Below are 15,227 nucleotides of genomic sequence, written 5' to 3'. Positions count from 1 at the left end.
TGTTTTTAAGCTGTATCACCAGAACAAGTGAGCCATCCAAAGGTCTATTTTCCTCTCACTGTTTCTGCCATTGTGCCATTGTGCTGTTGGACACTTGATGGTACCATTTATAAATTTGTAAAATTTTTTTTTTATGTAAAGTTTTAGTTACTTGTAGACTGAGCCTAAATCCAAAAGAGATGACCAACAGAAAGCTTGCTCTACAAAAACTTAATCACAAGACTCTCTTCCTACTCTGCTCCTGGAATGTCAGTAAGTAGTGAGTTTGTGTCTAAAAATCATCTTCAAGGTACTTGAAATTGGGTACTCAAAAATTATTAGATCTCAAAATTGAATCTGTCTTCAGCAGTGCAGGCATTGGTGTCTCAATTTTTCAGGTTTGCCCACCAGAAAAGCAACATCTACTCCTACCTGAATAGATTTGTGGAAGCAAAAAGCAGTGTTTATTGCTGCAAGACAAGTGTCTCTAAGCAAGACTTGCCTTTTTAAATCAGCAGTGGTAGGCTATTATTTCCAAATATTTTTAGGACTCATTCTTATATTTTCAGTTCTTATATTTACCAGTGGAAGCATTCAGCTATTTAATGAGCTATTTCTGATCAGCAACCAGTTGATAAAGCTCCAAGTTGTGCCAGCTGGTCTCAGAATTAAGCCAGTGTAATCGCAGACCAATGCTGAGATAACTGCTCAGAACAAGGAGCTCTTATTATATGAGACCAATAGGAAACCTTGGTAATAACAATAATCCTTAGTATAAACCCCACTGTCTGTTAACCATAAAGCCATGCCACCATAGCTCACGTAAGATGCAGAACTATGACATCTGGCTTCTATATGAGTGGTTCAATATAGAGCAGTGCTGTGTTTTGTCTCTTTAATGCCCACTGACAGCCCTACTTCTCCAGCTACTTTGCAGTCATCTGGAAGGTAATGAAAAAATATTTAATTTCTCTGCCTGGTGAGACAACGTTATCTAGCTCAGCCTATGTGCACTGAGTGTTCTTATAAGACTGAGCCTGAGCAGTTTAAGACCTGTGGAGGAGTTAACTTCCTGGCTTTCTGAATGAGTGATGCCATATTTAGCCCAGACTGCAGGGCTCTCTGGAGGGGTATTCAGCAGTGCAAGGGGTCAGGAGCAGCTGTGCTGCTGAGGATTGAAGACCACAGGGGCACCAGGGGTGAAAGAGATGGCTAATTGCTAGGGGATGCAAGGGAAGAAGTGGGACAGGTTATTTACAAGGTCACTGCTCATCCAGACTCTGACCAGAATTAACAGGGAGATGTCATTTCAGGCATCTCATAGTAAGTGCTGCCACTGTGCTTGGTGCTGGGCCCGGCACTGGGGCCTGGTTCTGGAGCCATGCAGCAGGAGTACTGTGTTCAATTTTGGGCCCCTTATTTCAAGAAAGACATCGAGGTCCTGGAGTGTGTCCAGAGGAGAGCAATGAAGTGTTGTAGAGTCTGGAGCACGAATCTTATGGGGAGTGGCTGAGGGAACTGAGACCTTATTGCTCTCTACAACTCCCTGAAAGGAGGTTGTAGCGAGGTGGGGGTTGGCCGCTTTTCCCAAATGACAGTGATAGGATGAGAGATAGTGGCCTCAAGTTGAGCCAGGAGAGGTTCAGACTGGATATTAGGAAAAATTTGTTGTCCGAAAGACAATAGGTATCGGTACAGGCTGTCCCTGCAGGTGTTCAAAACCATGTAGATGTGGTAGTTAGAGACATGGTTTGGTGGTATGATGGGGATGGGTTGATAGTTAGACTAGATGATCTTAGTGGATTTTCCAACCTTAATGGTTCTAAGACCCTCTGGCAAGGGCAGGGCTTCCCAGTCACAGTAGTGCAGTAAGGAAAACAAGCAGAGTAAGAACACATGGACACAGAAGCTGCCATGCAGAATCAGGCCTGTTATCTTGGCACACTGGAGGAAAATCAGAATCACTGCCTTTATGACTGTCACAACATATTCCAGCTGTTGCAATTCATCTCTCATCTTCTGCATCAAAATAATTTTATTTTCTCTTATGGGAGCTTTTAAACTGTTATTCCAAAATTCATGGTATTTTTAGATGGTGGGAGAAATAAGATTTCCTTTTCTCTTTCATACAAGATCAACTGCAAAATAGCTCAAAAGTGAAAAACTAAAGGTTTGAGAGGAATGTGTCACTGTGGAACTGGAGGCTGTACCAGATCAGGGCCCCGTGTAGATGACTGTGAGGCAACAACGGACTCAAGATGTGCAGCACATTTCCACATCCTTTTCTTGCACTGCTGTATTTATCTGGTGCATATTCAACTGCTTCTTGAACTTTGGCAAGCTCAGTGCCATGACCAGTGTCTAATTGCAATGTCATTACTCACCTACCTAAATAATTCAGTTATAGTCATGGTGTACTTAGAATGAGATATAGAAGAATTACCAAGAGACACATCCTGCTGGCCAAGCCGGGAAGCTTTCAGCCTACATTTCCATTTGCCTCTATCATCAGGGAAAGAAAAAGGAAGAGACACTTTCACAGCCATTTTGATACTTTAAAATTTGCTAAAGGTGAAGTCCTTTCAAAGTGCTCACACTTTGTACAAGTGGAATACGAATGGCGTTTTCTCAAAAGTTGTCTGCACATGTAACGACAGGTGAGGCTGGAGGAAGTTTCCATGCTTACTTCATGTTCTCCCATGCTGAGGCCAGGTAGGATCATTAAGTTATCAGGCATGACAGCTCATGCATCACAGCTGCAGTATCTTTATTTTTAAATAGGATGAAGATTTTCATACTGGCTATCCTGTAAGGTTTTACTCCTTGTTTTCTCTAATCATCCATGACTTGTTCCACTCTTCAGCCTTTCCCTTTTTCATTCCCATTCCCTCTGTTCCAACATCAGGACTCTCCTTTCCCCTCCACCGCAAGGATTATTTGCTACTGCAGTGCCTGCATTAAAGCCTGCATCTTCTGATCCCTCCCCTCCAGCAATTTTCAGCACTTTCAGACTGCAGATGAAAGAAGTTCTTTCCATCTCTTCTTCTGCCTCCTCCCATCACTGCCACTTACAGCGTTTATAACTGTGAGACGCGTTTGTAGAGCACAGAGCTCCTCTTGAGAGATGCAGTTTGAATTCTGCTTAGAACACCAAATGAGCCAATTGAACTTCTGATTTTTTAATAAACCTTTTAGCTCAAAATAGTCATACCTTTGTAAAATCACTGAAAACCACTCCAAATAATTAATTGCAAAACTGTGCAACAACAGAACTGTACATTTTTTGAGCACATTTTTCTCTCAATATTTAATCATTTTTTTTCTGTAATAAACACATGATTGACAAATCAGCTTCTGCGTAACATTAAAGAATTCACTTCTAAACTCATTTTTAGGTGCAGAATGAAGTTTTCACTGCCACTGAAGCTATACCAGGATGTTAATGATGATGTACAGTAAGGCTGAACGAGCAGCCAAAGAAGTAAGATGTGAAAATATTCTAAGATAGTTCCAGTTTCTCAGAGGAGTAGCCATGCATTCTGTTTACAAGGATGAGATGTATTTCAGGTTCACTAACTCTGCCTGATTTTTATTTTTAACTGAAGCATTTGTATACAATTGGTTACCATGAGAGCTGTAATCCTATGTTCCTCCTACGACTAGCCTACGACTGATTGCACCTGGCAATGTGTAGATGAAGAGTACCAAGAAGACGACGAGAATAAGCAGAATTATGCCAATGATGATGTACTTCTTGTAATTTCTCCAGATCAGGTGGTACAAACACTTGAAAGGATTGACAAACCAAGAGAAGGATGTGTCTGGTCGGCTAAGGAAAAAGAAAGAAAAAAAGAAACAAAAGCTTTTGTAAAGGCAGATACAGTTATTTCCAAAGCTACCCCATAACAAAACAAAAACCACAAAACAAAATATATTTCACTCTAAAAAAAAGACCTTTAGCTCCTGGGAGTCCACTAAAGGGTTTAGAGAGAACTGCTATGATTTTCACATACTCTTGGGTCATCCATCTGTCCCCAAGTTCAAGTTCTACACTGCTAAGAATGAAATTCCAGTTCACACTTCCTAACTTCTCCAATTTAGGGCAAGATATTGGGCTCAGAATTAGAAAAAAGATTGTGAGAAATCCTAAAGAAAAATGCAAGCTTCTTAAACTTGAGTATGGAAGCTCTCTATTTGTTGCAAAGAATTTAGCATTGCAAAAGGAGTAATGAGTCACTACAGAAAGTCTGATTGTGTGGTAATAGTCACAGTACCATAACGGGCAGTCAGCTCAGGTCTAGCATACTGCACCAAGTGACATGTCAGGGTTTTAAAACAGGCCTCCTGAGAATAAGATGAGAGGAAACCCAAAATCTAGGTAGATTGTATATGGGGAAGACTAGCCACCTTATGGTGGGGCATATCTGCACTCTGCAATCCTGTGTTTCTTCCAAATGTTGTTCCATGTCATATTCTGCTCCATAACCGCTTTCTTCAGCCAGCTGCATATCCAGGGAAGCAGCTTTCCGCTTAGGAAATATATATTGCTGTAATATCTCTTCTGGCACATCACACAACTTGGGAGGTCATTACACCTCTGACTTCAACAGCCTTACCCTTGCAATGAGCTGAGCCAACATCTATCAGCATGTGTGATGGGATGATCTGCAGAATGCAGTAGTGCTGAGCAGCACCAACAGTAGCAAAATTGGGTGCAAATTTTCTGTGTTATCAAATACCACTATAATAGTGCAGATGGTAAAGCAGTAAGGAGAATAAAATAAAGACTGAGGGTTACAAAAATTAATGGACATATTTCACATCAGAAAGCTGCTTAAATAATTTAAACAATAACTTAGTCATCAGGAGAATTCAGTATTCAGAATGTAAATCTGGCAGAAACTCAGGAAATCTCAAAGGCCAACAGAATATGTTTTAATTGAAGACTATTTTATAGTGAGAGTGGAAATGGCCAGGAAATAAATATAAAAAAAACAAGCCCTCTAGGTTAAAAGGAATTGCAAAAAGTGTATGCAATAGAGTCATTATTTCACATGTTCCAATTAGAGGGCTTTTCATAACCTTTAGGGGGAAAAAACCCAAACTGGCTTGTTTAATTTGTTTTCTGTGCAACACAGGCAACAGAGTTCGGTACCAGTTATAGCAGCATGTGTTATAACAGAGAGCATTTACCCGAAGAGCATCCTCTGGCAGAGATGGAGGGATGGACAACCTTATAGTGGTTTTGCCAGAAGGAAATTACACCCACTACTAAAAACCATGCACCTTATTTCTCATTTGTTTTAGTCTCCAGACATTTAATCTTTGTCCACCCTTTCTGCCTTTGGGTAAAGAAAGATATTGGATGAAATGATTGATTAAAGGCTTTCCAAAGCTCACTCTCAATGAGTCTCTGATGCTTCTAATTTTCAAACTAAATTTATATCCTTTATATGGCTATTGGCAATTACACCTTTATGCCATTTTCTCATTTTTGATGTTTCCTGATGTATATCAAGCAAACAAAAAACAAACAGAATTTGCAATGATTACCTTTACGATTTGCCAGTGATTTTTAGAAGCTTTACGTAACATCTACTTCCTTATTATTATAGAACAAGGGACTTGAGATGATAGAGCGTATTTTTTTCCTACATGCAAAACCCTCAGCTGAATAATATAAATATTATAAAATTTTATAAATATTATAAAATATTTTTTAATGTGGCAAAAAAGTGTAAGATAAAATCTTTTAGATCATCTGCTTCTGTTAAACCACTTGAAATGTCCTCATTAAAAGCATTATGATAAAAAATAAGCATCTTCATTCTTTTGACTGTGAAGAACAAAAAAAAAATAATAATAGAGATGCATTGTTTGTTAGAGTGAAAAGATTCCAATATGGCCTGATTTTAATGTTGTACATGTGATTAATTTATGCAAAAAGAGACAGGTGCAGGCAGGAGTCAGCTTTTAACTAATATTTAGCAATTTCAAATTTGTGCAGATTATTCATTTCTTAATACTAAGGCTCTGACTCCTAATGGTCAGATAAACAGTAACAAAAAAAAACCCAGACATAACTATTTAATACAATTGTTTTACAGCACTTGAAATATTAATGGATTATATTTATCCTCTTCATATAATAAATATCTCTGAATTTAATTGGTGGTCAGGTATCCGGTATGGACAGGCAGTGGCTGAAGAAGTTATCATACATTAGGTCAGCTATGGAACAAGCCTGTGTGAACTCTAGCTGAGGACAAACAGGCAGCAATGTGATTGATTTTGGCTTCCGAAGGAAGACAATTCAGTTCACCTGGAACATGTTGCCAGCTCAGAGAGCCAGCAGCCAGCCTTGTCATGAGAGGGTGCAGTGATGCACAAGTCAGCCAACTGGCTTGCTCAAGGTTATAGTGGGAAAGAGAAGAGCAAGGAGAGCTGCTCTTTCCCAGTCCTGCTGAATGCCCCTGCACAGCTTTTTAATGAGTCCATTCCCACTCACTTGGGTTTTTCCAAGGGCTCCGGCTCCTTTCGTGCTTTGCCTACTGGATTCTTCTCAGCTTCTTCTGCTGTCACTAAGTGAAACTCAGCTTCCACTTTGCCCTGCATCAGGGAGATCATATGTAAGCATCCATTACCGGGTAGTTATAATTAAATCTCAGCAGGAATTGGCTTGTGGAGAATTTATGGAACCAGATGAGGTTGAAGGAAATTGATTAAAGAAAATAAGAGAAAGTCTTTGCATTTAAAGAAAAAATCCAAAGGAAAAGCCAGGCACAAAATCCCTGATTTACGCTACAGGACCATGAGGGAGGAGAGGTAGGATGCTTTCTTCCAGGCCCATAAATACCTTTTTGCTTTCTAAGTTATAATGTAATTCGTCTAAAAAGACTTGTTGCAAAATTTGTCATGGAATCATAGAATTGTTTGAGTTGCAAGGGACCTTTAAAGGTCATCTAGTCCAACTTCCCTGCAATAAGCAGGGACAAATAGAGCTAGATCAGGATGCTCAGAGTCCCATCCAGCCTTACCTTGAATGTCTTCAGGGATGGAGCATCCAACACCTCTCTGGACAATGTGTTCCTGTGCTGCATCACATGTCTTGTAAAAAACTTTTTCCTTACATCCAGTCTAAATCTCTCCTCTTTTAGTCTGAAGCCATTTTTCCTTGACTTATCACAACAGGCTCTGCTAGAGAGTCAGTCCCTTTCTTTCTTACATCCTCCCTTTAGACATTGAAAGGCGTCTATCAGGTCTCCCCAGAGCCTTCTCTATTCACACCAGATATCACATGTACCTGCAGAGCTAAATGGCTCTGCTGGAAAATGAATGACTTGGGTGGACAAGACACAATCCAACAATGGGGAGAAATGTAGGCAGTTGTGAGTGATTAAGCAGTGAGGTCCCATGTCACAAAAATAAGATATCTAGAAATGAAATCTGTGTGCAGAAAATCTGTCATGCAGTCCTAGAGCTTTGCTCAGGTGATAGAAAGATTAGAAGATTCCAGCAGCTGGAATGAAAAACAGTTGTCTTTGTGTGTTGTCAGAAGATGATACTAAAAGCTATGACAGAAGGATAGCTTTGCTCAGCACCAATTTAGTGATAATTTCCATGATTCAGAAAAGCTATGAGAGAATATAACTGAGGTTTTATTGTTTGTTTTCATTAAGACAAACCATTAAAATTTGTTGAGTAATCCACAAAATACTAGCACTAATAAAATACCATATCTGCTACACCTCGCAGTAGAAAGGTGAGCAACCTGATCGAGCTGTAGATGTCCCTGCTCATTGTGGGGCATTTGGATGAGAAGACCTTTAAAGGTCCCTTCCAACTCAAACAGCTATATGATTCAGCAATTCTATGAAGCATATAATTTGAGTTAGTTGTGTTCCTAGAATCAGACATAACTTATGCTATGGAGTTTAGAGCTTCCTAACTATGAGTTAGATCTTTCGCCCTTGTGCTCACAGAAACACCTGATTTGCTGCTCTACCCGTCAAGTGTGTCGGGAGATGAGCAGTGGGGAAAAGCAAAGTAAAAATACAGAGTGTTCTGGTTGCTCTGGGATTATCTGAACCAAACCTCTGGGGAGAACACTGAAGCACATGAGGAGATGTTGTGCATTGGCAGTGATGGTTGTTCTTCAGATGACATGTTCATAGTTAGTATCTGTCTCTGTCAGGATCTTAGCAGAGCATATCACCTTCAGAGAAGAGCTGTACATGGGCAGTGAGCTACCTACCGTGAGCTCCCCAGCCTTGATGAAAGGCCACCAGCCTCTGACACGCTTCTGCTGAAAGATGGAGATCTTGTTTTCTTCACATGCTGCCACAACCATGCCTACATCACAGCTTTTGGCTGTCTTTGCTGCCCGAGGGAACCCATTCAGGTTCAGTTCAAGAGTGCCTGGAGGGAGAAGGGATGTAATAGCACTTGGGGACCATGAATATAAATGCATTCAAACAGAAGGTACACGAAGCAGTGCGGCATCTTGGCCCAGTACCCAGAGAAGTGAGGACCATCCTGTACTACCAGTGATTCATTTATATCACCTCTGCATTGCCTCATCAGAGTTCCTAATCATTTGCTCTACAAGAAATGGATAAGGTGCTAATTTGGTGCCTCAGAGAAAGATATGAAATAGTATGGTCTCAGACACCTCCTTGTATGTACCTTTATACAATACAGGTATACAGAGAACTCAGGTGAAATTCAGATAGTTTCACTGCATACTTACCCAGGAAATCATCTGAAGAGAGTCGTTCAAAGTCCCACACCTGAAGCACAAGCTCAGCAGGTATTTTGCGCTCTGTCTTTTCTAAGGAAAATATGTTTTCTCTTTTACTAACGACCATTTGTTTTTCTGCTGGGAGATAGTGGAATGGGAACACAAAGCGCCAGTTGAAGTTGCCCTCTCCTGTCAAGGAGTTGTAATGTACATCTGTCTCCTGTTTGTCCTCTTCCAGGCCCTTTATCCACCTATGGAAGCACATAGAGGATTACACTTGAATTGCCAGTGTTGTTATTTGGTAAAAGGCATAATAATTTACTAAATCTTCCCTAATCAGCAGGAAATAACACACTGTCCAGGATTGTCACACATAGTAAGAGCCCTAGCTGAGGGACTATAGCTACCTTCAAGCCGTTGCACATGGCCAAAAGTGAAGACTGAAAAGGTAAATTTTATTTAGATCACCTCTAAAATGCCAGTGGGCAATTTATTTATTTATATTTTATATTTATATTATATATTTATAGGCAAACACAGCATCTTTTCTTTATTCATTACTGATCACCCATATTCATGTGTCATCCTAATAGATTCTGTGTCAATGAAGTGGACAGTACTAGAGTCTATATTGTTTGCTGTTTATGTCTGAGGGTACAAGCACTGCAGAAATATGGCTGTGTATTTCTTGTATTTTTCTCTTGACTTATACTACAGCATGCATATAGGTTCATAGAATTAGAAAGGTTGGAAAAGACCACTAAGATCATCTAGTCCAACTAGCCACTTACCACCAATACTGCTCACTAAACCATATCCCTCAGTGCCACATTAGCATGGTTCTTGAACACCTCCAGGGACAGTGACTCTACCACCTCCCTGGGCAGTGCCTGGCCACTCTTTCTCAGAAGAAATTTTCCCTAATATCCAACCTGAACCTCCTTTGGCTCAACTTGAGGCCATTCCCCCTCATCCTATCGCTGTTACTTGTGAGAAGAGGCCAACCCCATCCTCACCACAGCCTCCTTTCAGGGAGTTGTAAGAGCAGTAAGGTCTCCCTGAGCCTCCTCTTCAATGACTGAACAATCCCAGTTCCCTCAGCCACTCCCCATAAGATTTGTGCTCCAGACCCTTCACAGCTTTTCTGCCCTTCTGGACACACTCCAGGGCTTCAATGTCTTTTTTGCAGTGAGGGGCCCAAAACTGAACACAGTACTTGATGTGCAGTCTCACAAGAGCTCAGTACAGGGAAATGATCACCTCCCTGATTCTAACATTTTTGTACTGCACCCAAAAAGCAGCATTTTCCCTGCAAGCCCTATTAGTTCAAAAAGAAATGTGGAAAACCATAACAATCCCAATCACCACACTGCTCTAGGGCAAATCCTTGCCTGGTGACATATTCAGTGCCAAGTGCACTCTCTGAGCATAACGAGATACGTGTCTTTTTCAATAAGGCAGAAAAACAGACAACTCTAGCAGTGATAACAATGTCCTCATACTATCTCACAACTCAGTACAAAGGCTGGCTGCCCATTTATTTCTTCAGTTTTTAGCTCGCATTGAATGTTATGCTCTTAGAGCTATTCTGCTCTGAACATCTCTGAACATGTTCAGTTCAGAGGTGGCAACATCTGAGCAAACACTGAAATAACAGCTTCTCTCAGGGAACTGAAAGGGACGATTTGCTCACCCAGTGTGCACAATAGCCTTACTTGCTTCTTACTGGGACCAGATGGCTATGCTTGTGTACACTTCACCTGAGCTAAAGGCACTATCTCAAAGAGACAGCTACCACACAGCATAGTCAGAGATAACTCAAGTTTCCCTGGTAAAACGTGTAGATGCATCCTAAAAAGGAATAAGAGCTGCTTTGTCCTTCTTACTTTGCATTTTCCTGTGATTTTCAGTACCCACAAAGGGGAAAATATCCTCCCTTCATGAGTCCATCAGTCCCAGTGTTCCCTCCTCCAGCTTTTTGCTTCTGGTCATTGGCAACACAGGAATAGATTTTTAGGAACATTATTTTTTCTATAGCCCTAGTGCCCTATAATACAGATTTTTCCAGGACTGCAATAGGAAGTACTCCAAAACAGGAAAGGAATTTTAAGAAGTAACCTGTTTCATTCTCAAGAAATAACTAGTTTGAGTGGTTTGGTTTATTCTCATTTAACTGAATTCTCCCCTTTTACTGATTAGCCCACTATGGGCTCTGTAGCTGTTTGCAGCAGGGAGATTGAGTGCAGAAAGTGCTCGTATGAGGTTCTCCTGAATGTGGCCATGGTCATTTATCCACACACAATCCCCATGTAGAATCACAGAATGGCTTTGGTTTTAAGGGACCTTAAAGATCATCTAGCCCCAACCCCCTGCCACGGGCAGGGCTGCCCCCCACCAGACCATGCTGCCCCAGGACCCCACTCCAACCTGGCCTTGAATGCCTCCAGGGATGGGGCATCCACAGCTTCTCTGGGCAGCTGTGCCAGTGCCTCACCACCCTCTGAGTATAGAATTTCTTCCTAATGTCTAACCTAAAATGAGATTAGAAAATATTTCCCAAAGAAATAGTCTGGTATATTCCAGCTGTTTTTCTCTCTGATGACTCTAATTCCCTTTTCTCTAGTTATTTCATACCTCTCTGCTTGAATGTAATTCCTTGCAGTTCAAATTTTGTGTTTGGTCTCTGGTGTGGGTTTGGTATTCTTCATATGTGATCTCTTCCCACATGGGAAGAAAGTACAAGTGTCATTTCTTACAGTTGATTTTAAGTGAGAAAAATAGTTAAAAGGTACTCAGTATAAATGACCAGTTCAAAAAGGAGTTTGGAGCAAAGTAAAATAGTTGGAACTATTAAAGAAATAGGTCCTCAGAGAGCCCCACAAGATAACTTTTGTAACTGATCTTTGAACTAAAAAATTTTTGCCCTTTTGAAGACAAGTTCTAAAGAACTTACCCTTTTACATAGATATCACTTGATTTTTGCCCTGTAAAGATATTTTCATCTTCTAGAATTACATCTTCTGTATTCCAAATGATTACCCTCAGTTCATAGCTGAAAAAGAAAAGAAACATTTTGCATAACTAAGATCGTGGTCATTGTTTTCATAGGCCTATGTATGACCGCTGGTTGGATACTAATGTAGGCCTCTACCAAATCATGCTTTTATAGAGAGAAATGTTGCATTTGTGCAAAACTCTTAAAATAGCACCAGCCTCGAGTCCCTTCTGTTTACAAGAGAGTCAAGTGATAGAATATAGATCATAGAATCATAGAATGGCCTGGATTGAAAAGGAGCACAATGATCATCTAGTTTCAACCCCCCTGTTGTGGGCAGAGTTGCCAACCACCAGACCAGGCTGCCCAGAGCCACATCCAGCCTGGCCTTGAATGCCTCCAGGGATGGGGCATCCACAACCTCTCTGGGCAACCTGTTCCAGTGCGTCACCACCCTCTGAGTGGAGCATGCTGAATGACAGCATCATCACAGCCAGCTTTGGGGGGATGGAAAATTCCTTGCTTTTTATGCGTTTGTTTCTTTGCAGTTTTCTTTACAAAACTGCTGCAATGAAACAGGTGAAGTTGATCTGAATGACATCATCAGGGGAGCCTCCAAAACTGTAAGCAGCTTGTAATAAGAAACAGAGTAAGAGGTGTTTTGCAGAAGAAATGGCTAAAATGATTATATTAGGTGCAATTCAGTGCATTTAACAGGAAAAAAAGTACTGTTTAGACATATTTTCACTTAAGCAAGCCCAGTCATCATCTTCAAAAGCACAAGCAAAAAGAATTAAATCTTTCCAATCCTTTCCACTCCCTATATGCAAACATTTCTGGCAGCCATCCAAAGCTCTAGAAGTTTGAACTGAAATACAGATACTGCAGGTGATATAAAAAAAATCATGTTCAAAAATTTGAACATGCTTATTTTATAGGCTGTATAATAATAATAATAATAATAATAATAATAATAATAATAAAGTATGTTTGGGAACACCAACAAATAATTTTTTTATTATGATATGCTGCCTTGGAAATTAACTCAGTTTCAGATGAGAAATTTTGCAGAGTCACCCTCCCTGGTGGTGTTCAAGAACTGTGGAGATGTGACACTGAGACATGGTTCACTGGGCATGGTGGGGATGGGTTGATGGTTAGACTAGATAATCTTAGAAATCTTTTCCAACCTTAATAATTCTATGATTCTAACTAACTAATTAACGTGGAATATTTTCACAAATGGTTTGAGGACCTGTGGAGCCTGGAGCCTCTTTTGCTGCAGCAAAAAGACAGATCTAGTCAAAAGGCATAACTCATGTTTGCATGTTAACTTTTTTTTCTCATAGTTAATGGCTTGACAGTACGTTTCTGTAGTTCTTCTAGATTATGTAAAAGGCAGCAGCAGTTTGTTTTTGTATGTATTATTTGTTTAAAATCTCTTTTTCCTCAGAAAAAAACCTCTTGTTAAGGAGAATTACAGAAAGTTCTGGTCTGAAGAAACTAATTGTTACAGATATTCTTGTTTCGGTCAAATATTAGCTTTTCTAAAAAGAAAAGAAAATAAGCAAGTCTTTATTAAATTGCAGCTTGTTCAAACATAAATAAAGCATGAGTAGAATCTGCTGCTGCTTCAGACAGAAAATTCCCAAAAAAGGCTTTGGTAAAGTATAGGAACAAAGGTGACATAGGGTGACTTGAGAATTTTGTTGGTCATTTTTTATTTTTCACTTCCAAGCATTAAACAAGCTTGAAGAGCTATATGTAATACTGAATATAAAGCAGTAGTGTCCATCTGAAATCTGAGAAACTGCTGTTCCTGTTCTGTCTTCTGCCGCTTTATGTGTTTCTCGATCATCGCTTTGAACCAAGTACTGAAAATCCAGTAGGTACAGTACTGCATCACATTAACAATGTCACTCAGTTGCTAAGCACATTACATAACTGGAGGAAGTGCTGAAAACAGAATTATTTCTTTCAGCTTTACAAATGGAAGATAATAACAGAATTATTGCCTCTAGGTACCTCAAATTTCTACGTGAAAAGAGGGATGTCTTTCTAGATGCGGTGTGGTAGCTTTGGATGTAAAAATCACCAGCAGTTCTTTGACTTGTTGAATTAAAGAGACAAAATTAAGCATACTTCTTTGACTTCAGTTATGTGAATCTACAAAAACTTTTCTCAAGATTACAGAAATTTGTTATGATAGTTCTTTCTAGACACTTAAGACTCAGTCTCTGAAGACTTATGCCACCATGTTTGGAGGAAAGCATAGACTATTACCCTTTGGGTTTTCTTGGTGAAATGTCCACTGGAGGTCCTGGCAGAGGCATATGTTTTGGAAACATGTCAACCCACATCTGTAAACGACCCTTGAAGAAAAGAAAAACATTTCTGTAACTATTGAGACTTTTGAAGGTTTTTAGTGTAATTCTGTCTTATAAAACCACTGCTCCCTCTCTGGGCACCAAGCAGTTCATACTCTAACAATCTCATACATAAGCAATACACAATGTATTTTTTTATACGTATATTCTAGCAACCTCTCAGTAGATTGGTGAAGTTGGAATTGAGTTCAAACATTAGTAACCTCAACGTAAAATCCATACAAAAATAGTACGTAATGAAAATTAAAAAAAAACCAAATTCTAAACACGAAAAGTGCTTGTGTTAGATTAACAAACTAAAGCTAAATTTAAAATAAGTAAGTTCTACAGTTATACATTGTGTGGCTACTGTATATTTAGGTAACTCACTCTATACATATGCGTAACAATTTCCAGGTTGATACTTACAAATTCTCACGTATGGTACAACACCTGAATGCTGTCTCTGCAAGTTTGCAGATAAAAATTGAAGTCACAGTACCTGGAGGAAAGGAAAACTTCTCCTTGGTCTGCCATCACCCTACCATCTCTGAGCTGCTCTACCTGTTCCATGCCTGGCTTATCCTTGTGGTAGAGAGGCCGAGTCTCAATATGCTCTGGGACCAGTTTGTATCCAACTTCAGGGATTTCTTCCCAAGAACGTAAAACCTTTAAGGAAAGATGTTCATACGATTCAACTGGCTCCTCTATAGGAAAGGTAAAACAAAAAGAACAACCAGAGCCAAATTAGCATGCCAAACCCCTTAATATGTTCCATTAAGTATTAAAGATGGTCATTAAAAATCTAATTAAATTAAAAGGAAGATTTTATGTACCTCAGTTAAGGAGAGTCTTAAAGCACATTTAATTCTTGTAAATGAGTGTACTCACTGTGGTAAATAGAACAGTAGAACTTGGGCAACAGTTTTTCTATGCATACAGCAAATCATTTCACCAGAAATTATACCTATAGCTTTGGTTTGCCTTTTGATGGCAACAGCAAAGATTCCCCTGGAGAACCAAAGCACACCTTAGGGGAAGAGCGGCAATGTGAGGGCTGAAGGCCATGGGCAAGGACTCATCTTCTGAGCAGCTCAGCTTTGCCAGCCTCCTCAGCCTGGAGAAGGGCATTTCAAGGGAGGAGCAG

General features: G+C 39.9%; 1 protein-coding gene across 1 annotated transcript in view; it reads right to left on the bottom strand.

Annotated features, from left to right (window-relative positions):
- Positions 1-2,010: 2,010 nt before the first annotated feature.
- Positions 2,011-15,227, bottom strand: part of FER1L6 (fer-1 like family member 6) — a 71,836-nt gene continuing 58,619 nt past the window's right edge. Inside the window, 7 exon segments of the mRNA XM_003205270.4 lie at positions 2,011-3,808; positions 6,488-6,588; positions 8,234-8,397; positions 8,729-8,970; positions 11,673-11,771; positions 13,998-14,086; positions 14,645-14,787. Coding sequence (XP_003205318.2) covers positions 3,622-3,808; positions 6,488-6,588; positions 8,234-8,397; positions 8,729-8,970; positions 11,673-11,771; positions 13,998-14,086; positions 14,645-14,787 — 1,025 coding nt within the window. The 3' untranslated portion in view covers positions 2,011-3,621.

Source organism: Meleagris gallopavo, chromosome 3, assembly GCF_000146605.3.
Source record: "Meleagris gallopavo isolate NT-WF06-2002-E0010 breed Aviagen turkey brand Nicholas breeding stock chromosome 3, Turkey_5.1, whole genome shotgun sequence".
Taxonomy (NCBI): Eukaryota; Metazoa; Chordata; class Aves; order Galliformes; family Phasianidae; genus Meleagris; species Meleagris gallopavo.
Note: the sequence above shows the minus strand (reverse complement) of the source record. Positions and strands in the feature narration are given on the sequence as shown.